Genomic DNA, 18,434 nt, shown 5'->3' with positions numbered 1-18,434 from the left:
TTGTGGGAGAGATGGTATGATTCCTCTTGTTGAGAGGCCACAAACAATCGGTTTTCTTGCTTCCATTTTGGTTTATGTTCCCACGAAAAGCAAAAAAGTATACACATCAACTTATATTTCAAAGCAAGATTGATAACATTGATCACAAAGACTACTAATTCACTAACATAGATTTACTCATATTTTAAAGGATTACTTTGATAACATTTCAGTAATCAGTTTGTTCTTAAGCGCCACTTTTAATTCACTAAGTGGCTCTGTTTTTGCAAGCAAGTTGTCAAGCAGTTTGGTCTTGCTAAACTTATCCTTCATAGCTAAGTCATTCGCCTTTATCTCCCACATTTGCCGCAATTCTTGCAGATTCTTCCCTTCTTCTCTCATTGGCCGTTTAGCCTTCGCCTTTGCTGTCTTAACACCAATAGGCCTAGCCGTTACTTCATCCTCTCCATTGACACTGGGCATAGATGCTGATGACTGAAAAGATTGTTCTTCCTCCACCCTCTTTCTTTTTGAACCAGAGCTTTGTTGACTACTTCCATAAGTCCCACACCATTTCTGATCATTCCTAAGCTTCCTCCAGGCATGCTCCAACGAGAGCTTCACGTTGTAATCGTTGAAGAAGATTTCATGTGCAGCCTTCAAAACATCATCTTCACTCTGGCCACTGGTCCTTTGTTTTGTTGCAGCGTCATATGACCCCACGAATTTGTAGACACCCTCATTTATCTTCCCCCACCGTTGCTTACAGTGGCTTTGCTCTCTCTTAGCCAAACCAACCACCTTGGGACTTGCATTATAATAAGCGGCGATCCTCTTCCAAAAGGTTCCTGCTCTTTGCTCATTTCCAACTAGTGGATCTTTGGAGGTGTTCAACCATGCACTGATGAGGACCAGGTCTTCAGCTGTTGACCACTTGCACCTTTGCTTACGGTCCTCACCACTTTGTGCACGTGAAGCAGATCCTCCAAGGTCTGGACTAGGTAAAGAACTCATAAACTGAGTTGGGTATTCATTGTTAGGTAGTTGACTGTTTAGTAGGTGTAAAAAGCCAGAAGACTGGCTTTGATGAGAATCCATACATAGAAGAGGTAGAGAAGAAAGATGAAGGTGATGAAGTAAACGATTAGTAAGGAAGCTTTAATAGAGGAAAATAGATGAAGTTTTAATGTTGCTTTTAATTGCTTTTAATTGTTTTAGGAAGTAGTTGTATGTTGTAGATATGTTTTAGTGAAGTTTTAATGTTTGTATATGTTTTAATGTTTCTATCTAACAAAGGACATACCATAAATGACAGATATCAAAAAAAGTACGTTCAATATAAAGGATTTTTCATGATTTAGATTTTAAATAACTTAATGCAATTTAAATTGATCACAAATAGAAACATCAAATCTCTATATGTGAATGGTTTAACAAGATGAAAACATGATGATTATACATAGAAGCAAGCAAACAAACAAACTAAGAAGCGATCAAAGAAAGAAAGAACAATTCAAAGGATGCAAATTAATCAGCAGGGTAAAGCAATTCAGAGAGCAATCCAGGCATATTTCTATGTCTATCTACCTGTCTCAAACATCAAAAACATCTATATCTTTACAAAAAGACCAAAAGCTTACCAGATGTTAAACATCTATATCTTTACAAAAAGACCAAAAGCTTACCAGATGTTCTGTGTGTAGAATGACTCTGTGATTCAGTACAACCCTCTTCACAACCTGAAAAGAGGAACAACAAAGCATCAACACTCTTCACAACCAGATTCAACTTATATGAATTCAAATACACCACAAGCTTACCTAAATCTTCTTCTGTATGATGAATCTTGATGTGACTACCTCTTTGATTCACGAGAACACACTTGAGAACCTGAAAAACGCACAAAACATCACATTATGTTCGACCCTGAATCTAACCAACTCAACAAACATGCATGTCCTATAAACGATGAAAAAACCACAATTTACCTTCTGTTCTTCAACTCCGTGCTACACCAAAACAGATTAGCTCATATCTCTACTTCTTTCTGACCGATTTGCCTCAACTGAAGACAAATAAATCATCAAATCAGTTCTTATTAGGGTTTCAATCCGAGGGTTTGATGACAATATAGGAAGACGATAGCGGAAGAAGACGATAGAGGAAGAACAGAAGACGATTGAGGAAGATAATACCTTCGACGATGTGGTCTGATGGGAGCTTCGCTTCGCCGGCTCCGCAAACTCTACCACAGAGGCGAAGAAGATGAAGAGATCTCTCTGTCGCGGCTGATTTTGGCTGGATTTGGTCGGAGAAGAACAGATTCTATGTGGGAAAGGGAGAGAGAGAGAGAGACGAAGAGACGTCACAAGAGTCGCCTCCTCCGTAGGGTTTCCAGGAACCCGACTCTTACCACATTTTTTTTTTAATTTTTAAATTGCAATTTGGGCTTAAGAGCCCAACTAAGATCCAGCGTTAATCCTGGTCTTAGAAACGGACTATAAGGAAACATGTAGTATTAAAACGAAAGACGAAAATATTAGTATTTTTGTAGGAGTTTATTTTTGTAGACATTTTTTTTACTTTTTATTTCTTTAAATTTAACTATGATACAATTTTTTTTAATATTTTATATATAAATTGACCTGAAAAATCGGGAATCAGATACGGTTACAAGCTCGTTTTGAACAAAAGTATCAAAGTCTAAATATTACAACTCTAGCTTCGCCCACCCAATAAACCCGACATATTCCGCTAGATTGATTTTCGAAAAACTTTGATATCGGTTGCTGTTCTCAACCTTCGACGTGGTTCTTGGGAAAGTGAGGTTCTCCGTGTTGCCTCGGATGCCGGGAGTTCCCTTGACGTCTCCGGAGTAGCTAGTTTCCAATGAACTCCACGAAACTTATAACGTTCTCTGTATATGAAGCACATGACGGCCATGGGGGAGAAATCCAAATACTTACCACAAGGCTTTGCAGTGCCATCAAAGCCAGTCTGTATGTCACGCCACCGACGCGTGAATCCCTCCCCAAACGAGCAAGTGCTCGCTATCGCCGTCTACCAACCTGCATAAAAATCGGACTGGAAGCACCACCACTCATGTCCTAACCTGTCTCAACACTTATATGGCAAGTCAATCGCACCACCACACGAGCTCCTAAAGCTAATGTGGTCATGGGAAGTGAATTAGACCAAAAGGAGACACCGAGGCGGGAATGACAAGCCGAGCACCGCCTTGCCTTTTGTTACCTTTGAGAACCAAAGGCAATAACCATAATGAGAGGACCCGAGTCCGGTGTGAATGGAGAAGGGTCGAGCGCTGAACGTATGAGACAAACCAAGCGATTGACATCAGCCAAAAGCAAGGCAGAGCTATAACAAAAGCCGTGTAGAAGGGTTCTGAAATGAAGCGGCCGAGCATATCGTTCACAAGCGGCCATAGACGACCAACTTGCTCCAAACAACATAATCAAAACACACATGCCAAACTGGAGTGAAACACCATCACCTACTGCGTGCATCAGCCCCAAGGCCCACCTCCGGTCTGAAGAAGCACCAGAGTTCACCTGACTACGGGAAGAAGGAGCAGGACCATGCCGACGCCGGAGAAACCCTAAGAACCAACCACCATAGACGAAAGGAAATACCTACAGAGCCCCGTACCATACGGAGATTCAAAGGCTCGCCTACCAGAAACCAACCACCACGACGGAGACATCCGGGAGAGATCAAAAAGGTAAAATCGATCTACTCCGACGAAGTCCTAAAATCCGACCAATTGCCACGAAAACCGCCTTGTAGCCTCACCGTGGAACCACCAGAAGCAGAGAGGACCCCAGATTTGAAAGAACTCGCGTGCGTCTTCCCACGGGAGCGTAACCCAACCGCAGATCCACAAGCATATCGGGGAGAGAACGGAGATCCGACAACCAGCAAAGGGCAAAGGAAAAGCTAAGGGAGAGAGAGGCCCTCCGGCGGCCGCACGCACGCGGACGCGCCGGAGACAGTCGTGACGTTTTTCTGTAGTCGAGAGCGAAGAGGGAGAAGATAGAGGAGAGAGAAAAGAGTTTTTAACCGTGTCTCATGCAACTATACAATTTTTTGTTGTTCTATGTTACTTAAGAATTCATTAAAAGTATTTTCCCACAATCTCTGCTAGTGTATTTGTTACACATTTCCGGCTTCTAATATCTCCACAGAGAAAAAGGTAAATGATTTGCTTCCATCCAAAATGATTTGCTTCCATCCAGTATCTTTAAAACCGTATCACCCTATGTTAACATACCAAAATTAGTATACGTACTTCTTCTCACCAACTTCACGATGTCATTTGTCTCTCGGATTTTGTAAAGTTAATGTTACGGAAATTGTATCAGAAATTATTTATATACAACGGACGTACCGTCCTACACTCCTATGCCTATCCTATGCGTACTTACTTATATTATCACACAATGGTTTCCAGACAAATGCTTATGCATTGAAACCCTTTTGAAACATATAAATGGACAGCCAATTAAAAGTTTATAATAGCAAATATGGATGGTCAATAAAGAAATGTTTTTGGGTCCCTAGTCCCCAAAGTTAAAGGTTAAGGCCATCATTATCCGTGGAACTCCTTTTGGGTTTCTTAATTTTAATTTCTTTTTTTTTGCTGATTTAAAAAGAAAATAATAAAAAAAAAAATTGCAGGTCGCCACGTTTTAGCGGAGCCCGCAAACAGTACAAAGAACACACCAAAATCGGTCACTAATCTATTACCTTTGTGACCGGTTTTTTGTTTTTCTGTGGAGTCCACACTATATTTTATTTTATTTTTTGTTAAGGATTCTTCTTATATCTCGCTGATAATTGTGGTCTAAGAAGATAGAAAGTGGGAACAAGTTCTTCTGTCCTTTTTTATTATATTCTCGGAATTTGCTCTGTCTTTAGATTTTATATTTAATTAATTAATGTTATTTTATATGGTTAGTGCCACTTGTAGAGTCTGATGAGCCAACCATTTATAATAGCAAGTTATTTGGCTGAACACTATATTAGATCTCTTTTACGGGCATGGATGAATACCAACTCAAATCGGATCAATGCTCATAGTATATCAAATCTCGTTTCCAGTAGAAATATGATGAAAGATTTCAACATGGTGTACTTCGATTTTTATAACAGCAGCAGCACAGAATAGAGTGTTTTATTGAGATATTGCTTGAACGTAGATAGATCTCTCTATAAACTCGAATCTTACACAAACAGATCGGTTATCCATTTAACTGGAGTATATAGTTCCATATCTAATGCCACATTTCATGCTGATTCAAATTCAGATTATTTATTACAAAAAGATAAACCGTGGGAATTAAGACATAATTGTCTGCTTTGATAAGAAAAAGCATAATTGCCATGTTTTTCAATCATCAAATGTAACCTTTTCTAATACCCATCATGGATACTTATATCACTTTACTAAAAAGTCTCCCGAAGAACATAACATGAGTTTGTGATTCAGTAACACAAAATTCTGTATATATATATATACACACATATCTACATTATTAAAAGAGAAGTACCCGTTTGAAAATGTTCTTACTTCATTAATTAAACTCCCTATTTTTTTTGCTTGTCTTTTTCAGTTGCATTTATGAAATATCCTAAAACGAATAAAACTGTCTAATTTATTACTTGTCTTTTCAGTTTCATTAAAGAAATATGCTTAAATGAATTTAAACTTCATATTTTATTGTTTGTCTTTTTCAGTTACCTTAATGAAATATCCTTAAATAAATTTGGACATAATGTCATTTGATCAACAAAAAAAACTCATGAGTTATCCTTACGTGCATAATTTTAATAATAGAGATTTTAAAAAACGTGCATCATTAAAATGTTATCTAAAACATACAGCACTAATATATAACATGCATCAATAACACTAGAATTTGACTCACACAATTGTACGGATATTATTTTCAGTTGATTAAATTAAAAAATATTTATTTATTCAAAAAATATTTAAGAATGACTATGTTTTTAAAAATTATATGGTATTATTTGCTCATAACTCATTTTTCATTTGCTAAATTGTTAGAAATAAAATTTTAGCATAATATAACTCAGTTGTCATTTGCTAAATTTATGGTTTTTATTTATATTTTTTATTATTTAATTATAATATTTTCATTTTATATTTGAAAGAGAAATGAATTTTCTTTCAAACAATATTTTTGTAAATGTATTTTTCAAAAAATAATCAATTTAAATTGTTATTATCATTGAATATAATTATTTTTGACATAATTTGAGTTTTCGTTTAAATCAAAACTTAACATATTTTAGGATAATTTTAATTTAAAATGTAATTTTCATATTTTTCAAACAAATTCTAAAAATATTTTTTAAATATTTTGGTATAATTTTTAAAAAAATATTGAGTTGCATTTCAAATAAAAAGGTAAAGATATTAAAAATATCTATATTATTAAAAGAGAAGTACCTATTTGAAAATGTTCTTACTTCATTAATTAAATTCCCTATTTTTTTTTTGCTTGTCTTTTTCAGTTGCATTTATGAAATATCCTAAAACGAATAAAACTGCCTAATTTATTACTTGTCTTTTTCAGTTACATTAATGAAATATGCTTAAATGAATTTAAACTTCCTATTTTATTGTTTGTCTTTTTCAGTTACCTTAATGAAATATCCTTAAATAAATTTGGACATAATGTCATTTAATCAACCAAAAAAACTCATGAGTTATCCTTACGTGCATAATTTTAATAATGGAGATTTTTAAAAACGTGCATCATTAAAATGTTACCTAAAACATGCAGTACTAATATATAACATGCATCAATAAAACTAGAATTTGACTCACACAATTGTACGGATATTATTTCCAGTTGATTAAATTTAAAAATAATTATTTATTAAAAAAATATTTAAGAAGAGCTATGTTTTTAAAAATTATAAGGTATTATTTGCTCATAACTCATTTGTCATTTGATAAATTGTTAGAAAAAAAATTTTAGCATAATATAACTCAGTTGTCATTTGCTAAATTTATGGTTTTTATTTATATTTTTATTATTTTATTATAATATTTTCATTTTATATTTGAAAGATAAATGAATTTTCTTTCAAATAATATTTTTGTAAATGTATTTTAAAAAAAATAATCAATTAAAATTGTTATTATCATTGAATATCATTATTTTGACATAATTTGAGTTTTCGTTTACATCAAAACTTATCATATTTTAGGATAATTTTAATTTAAAATGTAATTTTCATATTTTTCAAACAAATTCTAAAAATATTTTTAAAATATTTTGTTATAATTGTTAAAAAAATATTGAGTTGCATTTCAAATAAAAAGGTAAATATATTAAAAATATTCTAATTAAAATATGTAAAATTTAATATAGTTTTAAGGAAATGGTCAAAATAAAAAAAATTACACATAAAATAATCATGATTTTTGTTAATTGGGTGGATCATTATTTATATGATATCGCACACGAAAAAAAAATTTCTGTTTTTAAAATTATCTAATTAACTCTATACTCATTTTTTTTATATGATATTATACATTCGTAAAAAAATAGATAGTTTAAGATGCAAAAAAAACATTTACTTAATGAATATAATATGAACGAATATTACAAATACATCATTTAATAAAATAAATAATTAAAAACTGAAAATTTATATCCGCGCTTAGGATCTAGTAAATTGTTAAGTTAGATGAGCTTCAAACCAATCGGTGATAAATGAAGTGTACAATCTATCTTATCCAATTGGTGTTAAATTGAGTAATATTATTTAGGATCTTTTTCAACAATCCCATGTGGCGAATTTGTCTCTAATATAAACTTGCATTTAAGACACATTACTGCCTACTGGCGTTCTTATTCTTTTCATGCTTATTGATAAAATTTTAAGAAAATTGAACTTATAATCAATACAGTGGTTTCGCATGTTTTGTTTTAGAAAGCACAATTCAGAATTCAGACTATGTGGGCTGAACTTAAACATACTATATACTATATAGTGATGCCTTTTACTCCACAGTCTACAGTTATCGATAAGTAATGTTGGTTTTCCAACTAAAACGTCAAATAGAACAAATATCCCCTATATATTAATTGAAAAACATTACAATTTTTTTGTACCCACGTGTCATCACTAGGTTGATTCTTAGAATCATTACAAAAATAAATTGGTTTATCTAATTATATAATAAGTTTTTTATTAAGCTAACCATAAATTCATTATTAATGTTCTTTATTATTTCGTTAAATAAAAGTTACGGAATTTCCTAATGTGGCTAAAGTATATATGACAATGAATGATTTTGAATATTTGATAAAAATTAGTGTATCTTCTATCATATTTTCTTAATTTTAAAATATTAAAATAAATTAAACAATCACAATCACAATAACCATATAATAAAAATTTAGATTTTTTTGTATATGTTATATTTTGAGTTTTTAAAAACGACTATAAATTCCTAAAACTGTTAAAAGTCTCACATTCAAATTTTGTGATCCGTAGTTTAAAATTTTTTTTTGACAAAATAAAAATGATTTCAAAATCATATAAATAAAAAGTCTAATTTAATTAATTATTAAGATTAAAATATATATATATATATATATACATATATAGTTTTTAATTAAACTATAAACCCTATAGAATACATAAATATTTTAGTTTCGAAATTTACTTTGAACACTTTTTTTGATAAAAGCTTTGAACGAGAAATGACAACTTTACTTTAAAAAAAAATATAAATTATTAGTAATTTAAAGTTTTAGCTATTAAAGATAAAAATGATCAAAAACACCGTATGAGTAGAAAATATCATTTAATAAGCATTAATATTAAAAATATACTATGTATGTTAATATCATTTAAATTTAACTACATATCCTATCAAATAAAAAAAATATTGTTTAGATTAATAAAATTGATTTATATGTTCGTACCAATTTAATTGTATATGTAATAGTTACTGATTTTTGATTATTCAATATATATTTATTATTTTATAATTTGTAAAAATATATAATACATAAAATAACTTTTATATATAATGTTCATTCTGCGCTAGGCGCGGATGTTAACCTAGTAATTCAGTATAGTTCAAACCCGTGTACTGATCATGTAAAGAAAGATTATCCAATCCAAACAAATTATTAAACATTGAGGTTTGTTTTTTTTAACGATGGTTTATTAAAATATTACAATTATAAAAAATATTACATAGACGATTCGATAAATATCTGTTTTTATGTTTAGAAAAAGATTAGTCAAATTGGATATAGACCCAAGGTATAATAAGATCATAAATTTGGTCGCTTTAATATATGATTTTATATCAACCAAAAATGTTTTTTTTTTTTTTTGAGAAATATCAACCAAAAATGTTACAATTTTAATAGTAGAGAATCCAGTAAATATTTACCAATAATATTGCATTGCATATTTATAACGACACCTTTACTAAAAGAAAATGTGTATGTACGTGCGACATCCTTTCAATCATAGATTTTACGTCTCTTGATTACATATAACTGTGATCAAAAGATTTCCCGTATATTAAGGAACAAAAGGATGATCTTTATTCCATAATTATCCAATCCAAACAAATTATGAAACTTGGAGATTTTTTTTTTTTAACGATGGTTTGTTATAATATTATAATTATGAAAAATATTACATAGACGATTCGATGAAGATCTGTTTTTATGTTTAGAAAAAAATTAGTCAAATTGGATATAGACCCAAAGTATAATAAGATCATAAATTTGGTCGCTTTAATATATGATTTTATATCAACCAAAAATGTTACAATTTTAATAGTAGAGAATCCAGTAAATATTTACCAATAATATTGCATTACATATGTATAACGACACCTTTACTAAAAGAAAATGTGTATACTAAAGAAAATGTCTATGTACGTGCGACATCCTTTCAATGATAGATTTTACTTCTCTTGATTACATATAACTGTGATCAAAAGATTTCCCGTATATTAAGGAACAAAAGGATGATCTTTATTCCATAACATAAGCAAAAATAACTCTCTTTTTTTAAAGCAAAAATAACTTGTTATGGAATTATACGTAATCGCACGCGAATGAATTATCATTAGACATTATATATGTTACTTTACGGTTCCTCATCTCATCCTCATCATCTTCCTTAATTACCCGTAGCGTGTGAATATATTCATCATTAGAAATTTATTACCTTCATTATATTAAAATTTATAATATTAGTATCCTACAATGTTATCAAAATTTTATCCATGACTAATCTATATATTTAGTAGAATGTGTAACATAAAAATTCTGCCTAATGCTGAACATGAGTTGAAGAAGAAAAGCTGGTCGTCAGATCTGATAAATTGTTTCGCTACAAAAATTCTAGAAAATTCTTCATACAACTCACTAAGAATTGGATTTGATGCATGTTGGGTATGATCGGTTTGACTCAAGACTACTTTTAGTTGATCAAAGGAACGACTGAAAGCAGTCGACTCAATGACTCGAATCAGCGGCCCGATAGCTCAGTCCAACAGGTGGAAAGCCCATCAAGCGGAGGCAAATTAGGTCATCGGTCGACCACCTATAAAAAGAGAAATAGGAGGCAACGAAAAGGGATCCGCAAATGACCTCACACTTACTTTCGGCTAGAATTAGGTTTTTACATCTTTCTCTCGCCGACTTGTAACTTCCGGCGAACTAGCTTTCACTGGCTTACATTCTACCGATTCTTTCCTCTTTTGTAACTCGACCGAACGATTCAATGATCTAATAAACGTTTTTGTCTCGACCCACCGACGAGTTCTCGTCTCTTCATCTCACTAGTTTATCGACAGTTCTTGGTTCAAACAGTTGGCGCCCACCGTGGAGCCTGACAAGGTAGCGTCAGCAAAATCAACATGGTTCATTCAGACTCGCCGTCCGGCGACGAGTCCACCCCGACTGAAGCCGCTCCAACAGCAGCAGCTTTTGTCGACACCATCATGGAAAGAATGGCTCAACAAGACGCCGTTCAAAAGGTGACGAAAGAGCAACTCGCCGCCATCGCCGCCATCTTAGCTCCCTTAGCTGGAAACCCCGAAGATTCAGCCACGACGATTCGAAGACAGCTGTTCGACACCTTTCGAACAGCCGGCACCGGAAACCCATATACAAGTGATGCCCAAACTCACGGCGATCCAGATCTGACTACTGTCCATGAGCTCGCCGAACTTAAATAGTCAGTTCTAGATATCCGGAGCAAGATCCACCAGGGAACCACCTCTGCGTCGTTGATCGAACGCGTCATCGCTGAAACCCTAAGAACCCCGTTTACCCGGCGAATCACCGACGTCCGACTCCGACCGGCGGAGAAAATCCGTCTTCCATATTTCGCCGGAAAAGCCGACCCCACTGACCACATTACTGCGTTCAACATTGCGATGGGGCGAACTAACTTTTCCGACGAAGAAAAAGACGCTGGGTTTTGCCAACTCTTCGTAGAAATTCTTCAAGGGCCAACATTGGGATGGTTCACCGGGTTAAAAGAAAACTTTGTCGACAGTTTCTATGATCTGTCGGCCGCTTTCCTTAAGCAGTACATCATGTTTCCGAGACAGGGAGCAACCCTAGCCGACCTTTGGAACCTATCTCGGACTCAAGGCTCTTAACCTTGTGGTCGTGGGTTCGAGCCCCACGGTGGGCGCCAACTGTTTGAACCGAGAACTGTCGATAAACGCTTTTGTCTCGACCCACCGACGAGTTCTCGTCTCTTCATCTCACTAGTTTATCGACAGTTCTCGGTTCAAACATAATATATTGTATATGTTTTTCTTTTCATGTGATGCAAACCATTCTCTCTACTCCTGGCAACCTCTGAATGATATCAATGTCCTACAAAATTATACATGGCTAATCTATATACTTAATAAAGTGTGTAACAATAACATGACAATACAGCCTTGTTCCGAATATGAGTTGAAAATGAAAACCTGGTCAGATCTGATAAAATTCGCTACAAAATTCTAGAAAATTCTTCATATTAGTTCACTTAGAGGGTGTTATTGGTTTCTGCATTTTAATAGATTTGTAAATCCAAACTAAATGTAGTGTTATTGGTTCTATTATTTTAAAATTCACATTCAAATCCATAGTTATTGGTTTTATGATTTTAAAATAAATTTTAGAATCATGTGTTATTCAATAATAAATATTTGTGTATGGATTTAATTTGATTGGATTTGTAACTATTTTTAAGAGTAAAATACAAAGGATCAAATATTGGGTTTAACCTTGTTATTTTGGTTGGATTTGTTTTATATTGTTTTTTTTTTCATTCTTTATAGTTTTGTGTCCCAACAAACATCGGTTGATGCATTACTTCAAATTTTATACATTGTTTTTTGCTCATGTTAAAACCATGCACTAAGCACATGTCCATACAACATATTGTATAATGCATACGATAATGAAAAAGAGATGCAACGAGAGATGTATTCCACATGAACGTATCCCCACCAATTGTGTGCGACCAGCTTTTGATGCTTAGCAAAATGAAAAAGAGGCAAGAAAGATGATGAATGGTGGAGAAGATGAAGTCGTCGATAAGTTCCGAGAATACTCCGATGAGATTTCTGAAAATATGACAAGTAAATCTGTTTTGTCAGAAATTTTTACTTTTGATCCGATCAAACTTCCGATAACATGGTGAAAAAATAGTTTGATCTGAAATTTCTGAGGAGATGCCGTGAAAAGTTTGTTCTGACAATCCATGTTTTTGGAAGTTGCAGTCGGAGAACATAATGTTCTCTTGTAGTGCTTTATTTAGGTCTAGTTACAAATCTATTGATTTATAACAATTCATTGATTTGATTTTAAAATACTCATATCAGCAATTATCAAATCTATTTTATTTGATTTGAAAATCACTGGATTTATGAAATATTTCTAAATATAAGGAGAATTTATAAATCTACTAAATATAAGGAGAATTTATAAATCTACTAAACTACCAGAACCAATAACCCCCGCTAAGTATCAGATCCGAGGTTGACTGCGAGCACGTACATGAAAATGCATATGATTATATTTTGCATGTGATGCTAAATAGTTGCCTCTACCCCTCTGAACATTAGGAAACTCAACCGCGCACTTTTGGAACTCGATTCCTCTGCATCCCTCTGTCTTGACCCAGTATTTATTTTGAACTATTGGGACCATCAATTTATGGAGAACTAGTTTTGAATACGTTTCATGCAGAAATGTCTTTTGCATTTGACGAGTTGGTTAGAACATCTTTAATGTATTCTCCTATTTTTTTCTTCTATAATAGGGAAACTCTATAATAGAGATGAATTCTTCTCCAATGTATTCCTCTATTTTTTCCTCTAAAAAAAATATTATTAAAAGATTTTTTTTGTTATACAATTAGCACATTTTACTTTTGAATGTTAAAAATTAACCCATTCATTTAAATTTTTGATTTTGCTTCATAAAATTACAATATTATTTAAACTAAACATTTTAGTACAGAAAAAAGCATTAAACAAAAATAAGAAAACAAAATAGACATTATACTGTCAATATTATTATATTTTCCCATAAATGATCAATTAAATATTATTTGTTTAATAAAAACTTTGACTTTCAATAAAATTATAATATTTTTGCTTATTTCATGTATAATTGCAAAAATTAAAATTATTATCTAAACAAATAACTGTGTGTTTTAGGTGTTAAAAATGTATTTCTACATAAATATGTCTTTTGTTTATGATCACAAAAAGTTAGAAGACTATTTTGTAAATAAAAAAGTATATCTCTATTATAGAGGAATGCTATATTTTTTTCCAAAATATAAAGACAAAAATAGCAATCTTTATTTTAGGAGAAAAAATAGAGATGAGTTAGAGTAGATTTTACTCTATTATAGCATATAGAGGTAAAAATAGCATATGATTGGAGATGCTCTTACATATGCTAGATGTTAACAAGAAAAGCGTATCTCATGATGGATAGATTATCCGTAAAGTCTTATTTGATCTATCATTCGTCCCATTTGATTCAAAAATTTGAATATCTATAATTATACTAAGTAAAACAAATGGCCAAATACTAATGTTTAATATATTTTAAAATGAATCAATAAAAAAATTAAAAAATGGATATCCACTCCGATCTAATGTATATATGCATATATATATATATATATATATATATTATGTAATGATTTTTATCTTTCCAAGTTTTAAAATATTTTTACCCCCCAAAATTAATTGTTTAGTTACTAGATTATTTAAACAATCACATTTATTTTTATGTATCAATGTTATTGTTTTACACTTTATTTCTTAATTTTATGTATTTTACCTTTTTGATATTTTTGAAATTTGATTTTTTACGGAGCAAATATATGTTTAAAATTTCACATGTTGCTGATATCTGGCATAGTGACGAAGCAAATCAAATAACAAAATTGATGATCTAGATAAAGCAGACCAAATCACATATACTTACGAAGATCAATATGTGCTCATCCCTGCAACATGTTGTCATTTCCATAAAATATATTATATCTGTTACATAAAGGTAAAGTTTTAGAAAAAACTCTGTTTAACAAAAATATAATTTTTATTTTTAAATATTTTTTATATTACTCAATAATAATAAATTTTAACCTTTGAGAAGATTAATTAAGTTTATTATATTACTATTGGTTGGTAAAAAGGAATTATTATCAGTTTAATTTTCTTGAAATTTAATAATCACAAATTAATACATTTATGATACAGAGTTAATGTGTTTTTTAATATGCGTAACTAAACTACTACTCCATTCGTTTCATATTAAGTGTCGTTGTAGAGAAATTTTTTCGTTACAAAATAAGTGTCGTTTTCGACTTTCAATGCAAAATTGATTAATTCTATTCATTATTTTATTTTTCTATTGGTTAAAATATGGTTGAGTGTATAGGTAATTGTGTTTTAATATATAGAAAATATACAAAATTAATTTTTTTTTTAATCTGTGTGCACAAATTCAAAACGATACTTAATATAAAACAAAGGAAATGAAGTATTTGGTTAGTTTTAATAGACACCATTTAGAATATATATAACCACAATTCAATCAGTAATAAAATAAAATAAAATATATAAAATTACGTTCATAGAACATTAATTGTTAATAAACTTTGCATAAAAACTGAAAAAGTCGTGTAACAAAAAAATTCTCTCAAACGTGAAATAATAAAAATGGAAGGAGTATTATTTCTGTGGAATGAAGTTATTGCTTTTTTACCCATTTCGCCATTGTAGTTTTTTTGTAGCAATACAATTTTAATTAATGAGAAACCCATTCCCCGCGTACATTTATTTTGCAAAGAAAAAAAAAAGAAGGTTCCTTACATATCTTTTAGCAAATGAAAATCATTAATGTCTACCAAGAACAATAATGGATGAAAATCATGAAACGAAGGAGATGATGACTGAGTTAATTTATTAAAGCTGAGATACTAGAAACTGGCGCAGATTTTTACCGATCTACTATAATTGTTAATTGTAGACAATGATGCACATTCGCATCATTATATTTTAACTTTCATTCGGTACAGTTTTACCCTAAATACGCAAATTATCAAGTTTAATTATATGCTCACGAGTTAGAATATACTCAATTCATTGGTCTGATATAACGATTTCTATAAATAATTAAACCGATAAAATGTTTTCTAAATTAAATGAAACTGTACTTAACTACCATTCATTGCACTATAAAAATACGGACGTGCTATATTTTCAAAGGGTGCTCTGTAGAGTTCTAGTAAAAGTTTGCTAAATCTTCTAAACGGCTATTACTCATGATCTTCTCTGTTTATTTATGATAATTAAGCCTGATCAAAATTTGACCTAGCTACGAGAAACTTATTCACACAAATTGAAAGAAAGAAACTATATAGATCAACGATTAGTTATCCATGCCAAAAAAAAAACAAATGTGGATCAAGATTAAGGGAGAGCTAATAAACAAACATTAAAGAAAAATGCACTCATAGCCTTATTTTTTCATTTAAACTTATGTAAAAAAAAAAAAAAAAAAAAAAAAAAACATTTAGTAGTTGACAAATAAACAAAAGGACCAAACTCAAATTCATTGAACTTAAACCCCTAAAACTTACTTGACATTTATTGAGTATGTATAAAACCCTTTAAAAAATAATCAATCTTACAAATATAGAAAGAATAATCAATAGTTATATATCTTCTAATTTGCTAGTCAATTATACAGCTTCATTAGACTGTCTATCCATATAAATTAGACAACTATAGTGTTATGGATATTCGATTACTTTTCTAACCTATGTTGCATGGAAACTCGGTTGAAGGTCCGTTTCACGTTTCGGAAACATTTCGGAATCAGAATCTCTCGGAAACTCGCGGAAACGCATTGAAAACTCGTTTCTTAAAAATCTCAATTTGGAAACTTAGTGGAAACTTGCATTTCTATTTTGGAAACTTGTGTTTATGTTCTGGAAACGCTAGAACTTTCTGATTGGTTATGACTTAGTGTTATGATTTTTATTTTAGTTAAACTATTTAATATTTAAATATTGGGTTTTTGTTATTTTGAAAATTTTATATAATTTTGATGTTTAATGATGACTTATTTTATTTTCGTATGATTAAACATAATTACTATTTGTTTATTTGTATTCTAAGATATACTAAACATAATAAAAATAAATGCAAATATTAATCAGTTACATATATATGTATATATATTTTTTTATCAGTTACATATATATGTATATATATATATGTATATATATTCTAAGATATATATGTATATATATTTTTTATAGACGTTTCTAAAACGTTTCCACAAAAAAAAATCACGTTTCCACGTTCGAAACGTTTCGTTTCCGCGTATCCGTTTCCGTTTTCATGCAACCTAGTTTCTAACTAGGTAATAACCTGCGCCTTGCGTGGAATGTGATTATTAGTTTCATTATATTTTAATAAGAAGACATTAATCTGTTTAATCTGGATATCAGTTCGGTTTTAGGTTATTTTTTTTGTTTTTAATCTCCTAAAATATAACTATCATTTTAAATCAATATTTATTTGGTTTGTTCGGTTAAAATGTTTGATGTTATTGGTTTTTTTTTCCTGTGATAATCAAAAATTACTATTATTTGTTTGTTTTCATGTTATGAATCTTAGATAGTCATGATGTCGAACCAATGGTTTCATATTATAGTTTCTAAACGGATAATAGTCTAAAAAAAAATTATTAAGACAAATCATTTTACTACAATTTGGTCGATAGTGAAAGAAGCATTAAGAAAAATAATATTTTAACTTCCAAAAAATTAGATATTTCAGTTGTGGTAAATACTTAGTTATAAGGTGCTCACGTCAATGTGCACATATATGTGTATGTAAAAGTATATAAAGATGGTTGTTAAATATATAAAGATACTGTCAATTAATATTAAATGACATTTTTTCAAAATAATACGTGAAAAATAAAATTCCTAAAATGAAATTATTTAAAAACAAAAATATTGTAAAATTTATATAAACTATAATATATAATGCTTAAAATATATGTATATATATATACATATAACATATCAAATTGGATATCCGTTTCTATAAATATTGATATTTGTGATTTGCTTTTTTTTTTTACGGATATTGCATTTTAGTATTTGATTTGCTTCGTAGAGTAATGGATATCCAGATTTTTCGGTTTGAATCAAAATGGATAACGAATCGAATCAAAATTTATGAATAATTTTTCCAGCTCTATTCGTAAACAATAAAAATAATGTAAAGAAAAACCATGCATGTGAGTTTTATATTAAAAAAAAACGTAAATTACATAGTGTGAACATATTTATGTAGAGTTTGGCTGAAAAGCTTTATACATGTTACATGTGTCAATTTTAGCATGAAATCATTTATTACAATGCTTCTACATGTGACATGTGTCCAGTTTAGTGTGAACGCATTTATTACAATGCTTCTCCTTTAATATACTCCATATGTTTCAAAATACATGAAGTTTTAGGATTGTGCACAACTATATTAAGAAACTTATTTTTTATCTTAAAAATATCATTAAAATATAAATTAAAAGTTATTCGACCAATTACAAAACATATTGCAGAATATCATTGGTTACATAGTTTTTGATAAAGTTAAAAAGTGCATTGATACTTGAAAACATCATCTATTTTGAAACATCAAAAACTCCCTAAAACATCCCCTAGACTACATTTGCGAAGTGATTTATACACATGTTGTCACTACAATCATTCTCGATGAAAAAAAGATGACATGACACTTAAAATAGATGACATGGTTTTAGAAAATAATGACATGACATCATATTAATTGTGAGATGTAAAATTTCCTTATA

General features: G+C 30.7%; 1 protein-coding gene across 1 annotated transcript; it reads right to left on the bottom strand.

The window, feature by feature from the left end:
- Positions 1–192: 192 nt before the first annotated feature.
- LOC106384353 (glutathione S-transferase T3-like) lies at positions 193–1,077 on the bottom strand. Its single transcript, XM_013824329.1, has one exon. The coding sequence runs from the start codon at positions 1,075–1,077 to the stop codon at positions 193–195; it is 885 nt and encodes a 294-aa protein (XP_013679783.1).
- Positions 1,078–18,434: the final 17,357 nt, after the last annotated feature.

The sequence above is a fragment of the Brassica napus genome, chromosome C3 (assembly GCF_020379485.1).
Source record: "Brassica napus cultivar Da-Ae chromosome C3, Da-Ae, whole genome shotgun sequence".
Lineage (NCBI taxonomy): Eukaryota > Viridiplantae > Streptophyta > Magnoliopsida > Brassicales > Brassicaceae > Brassica > Brassica napus.
This window is presented reverse-complemented; position numbering and strand designations above follow the sequence as displayed.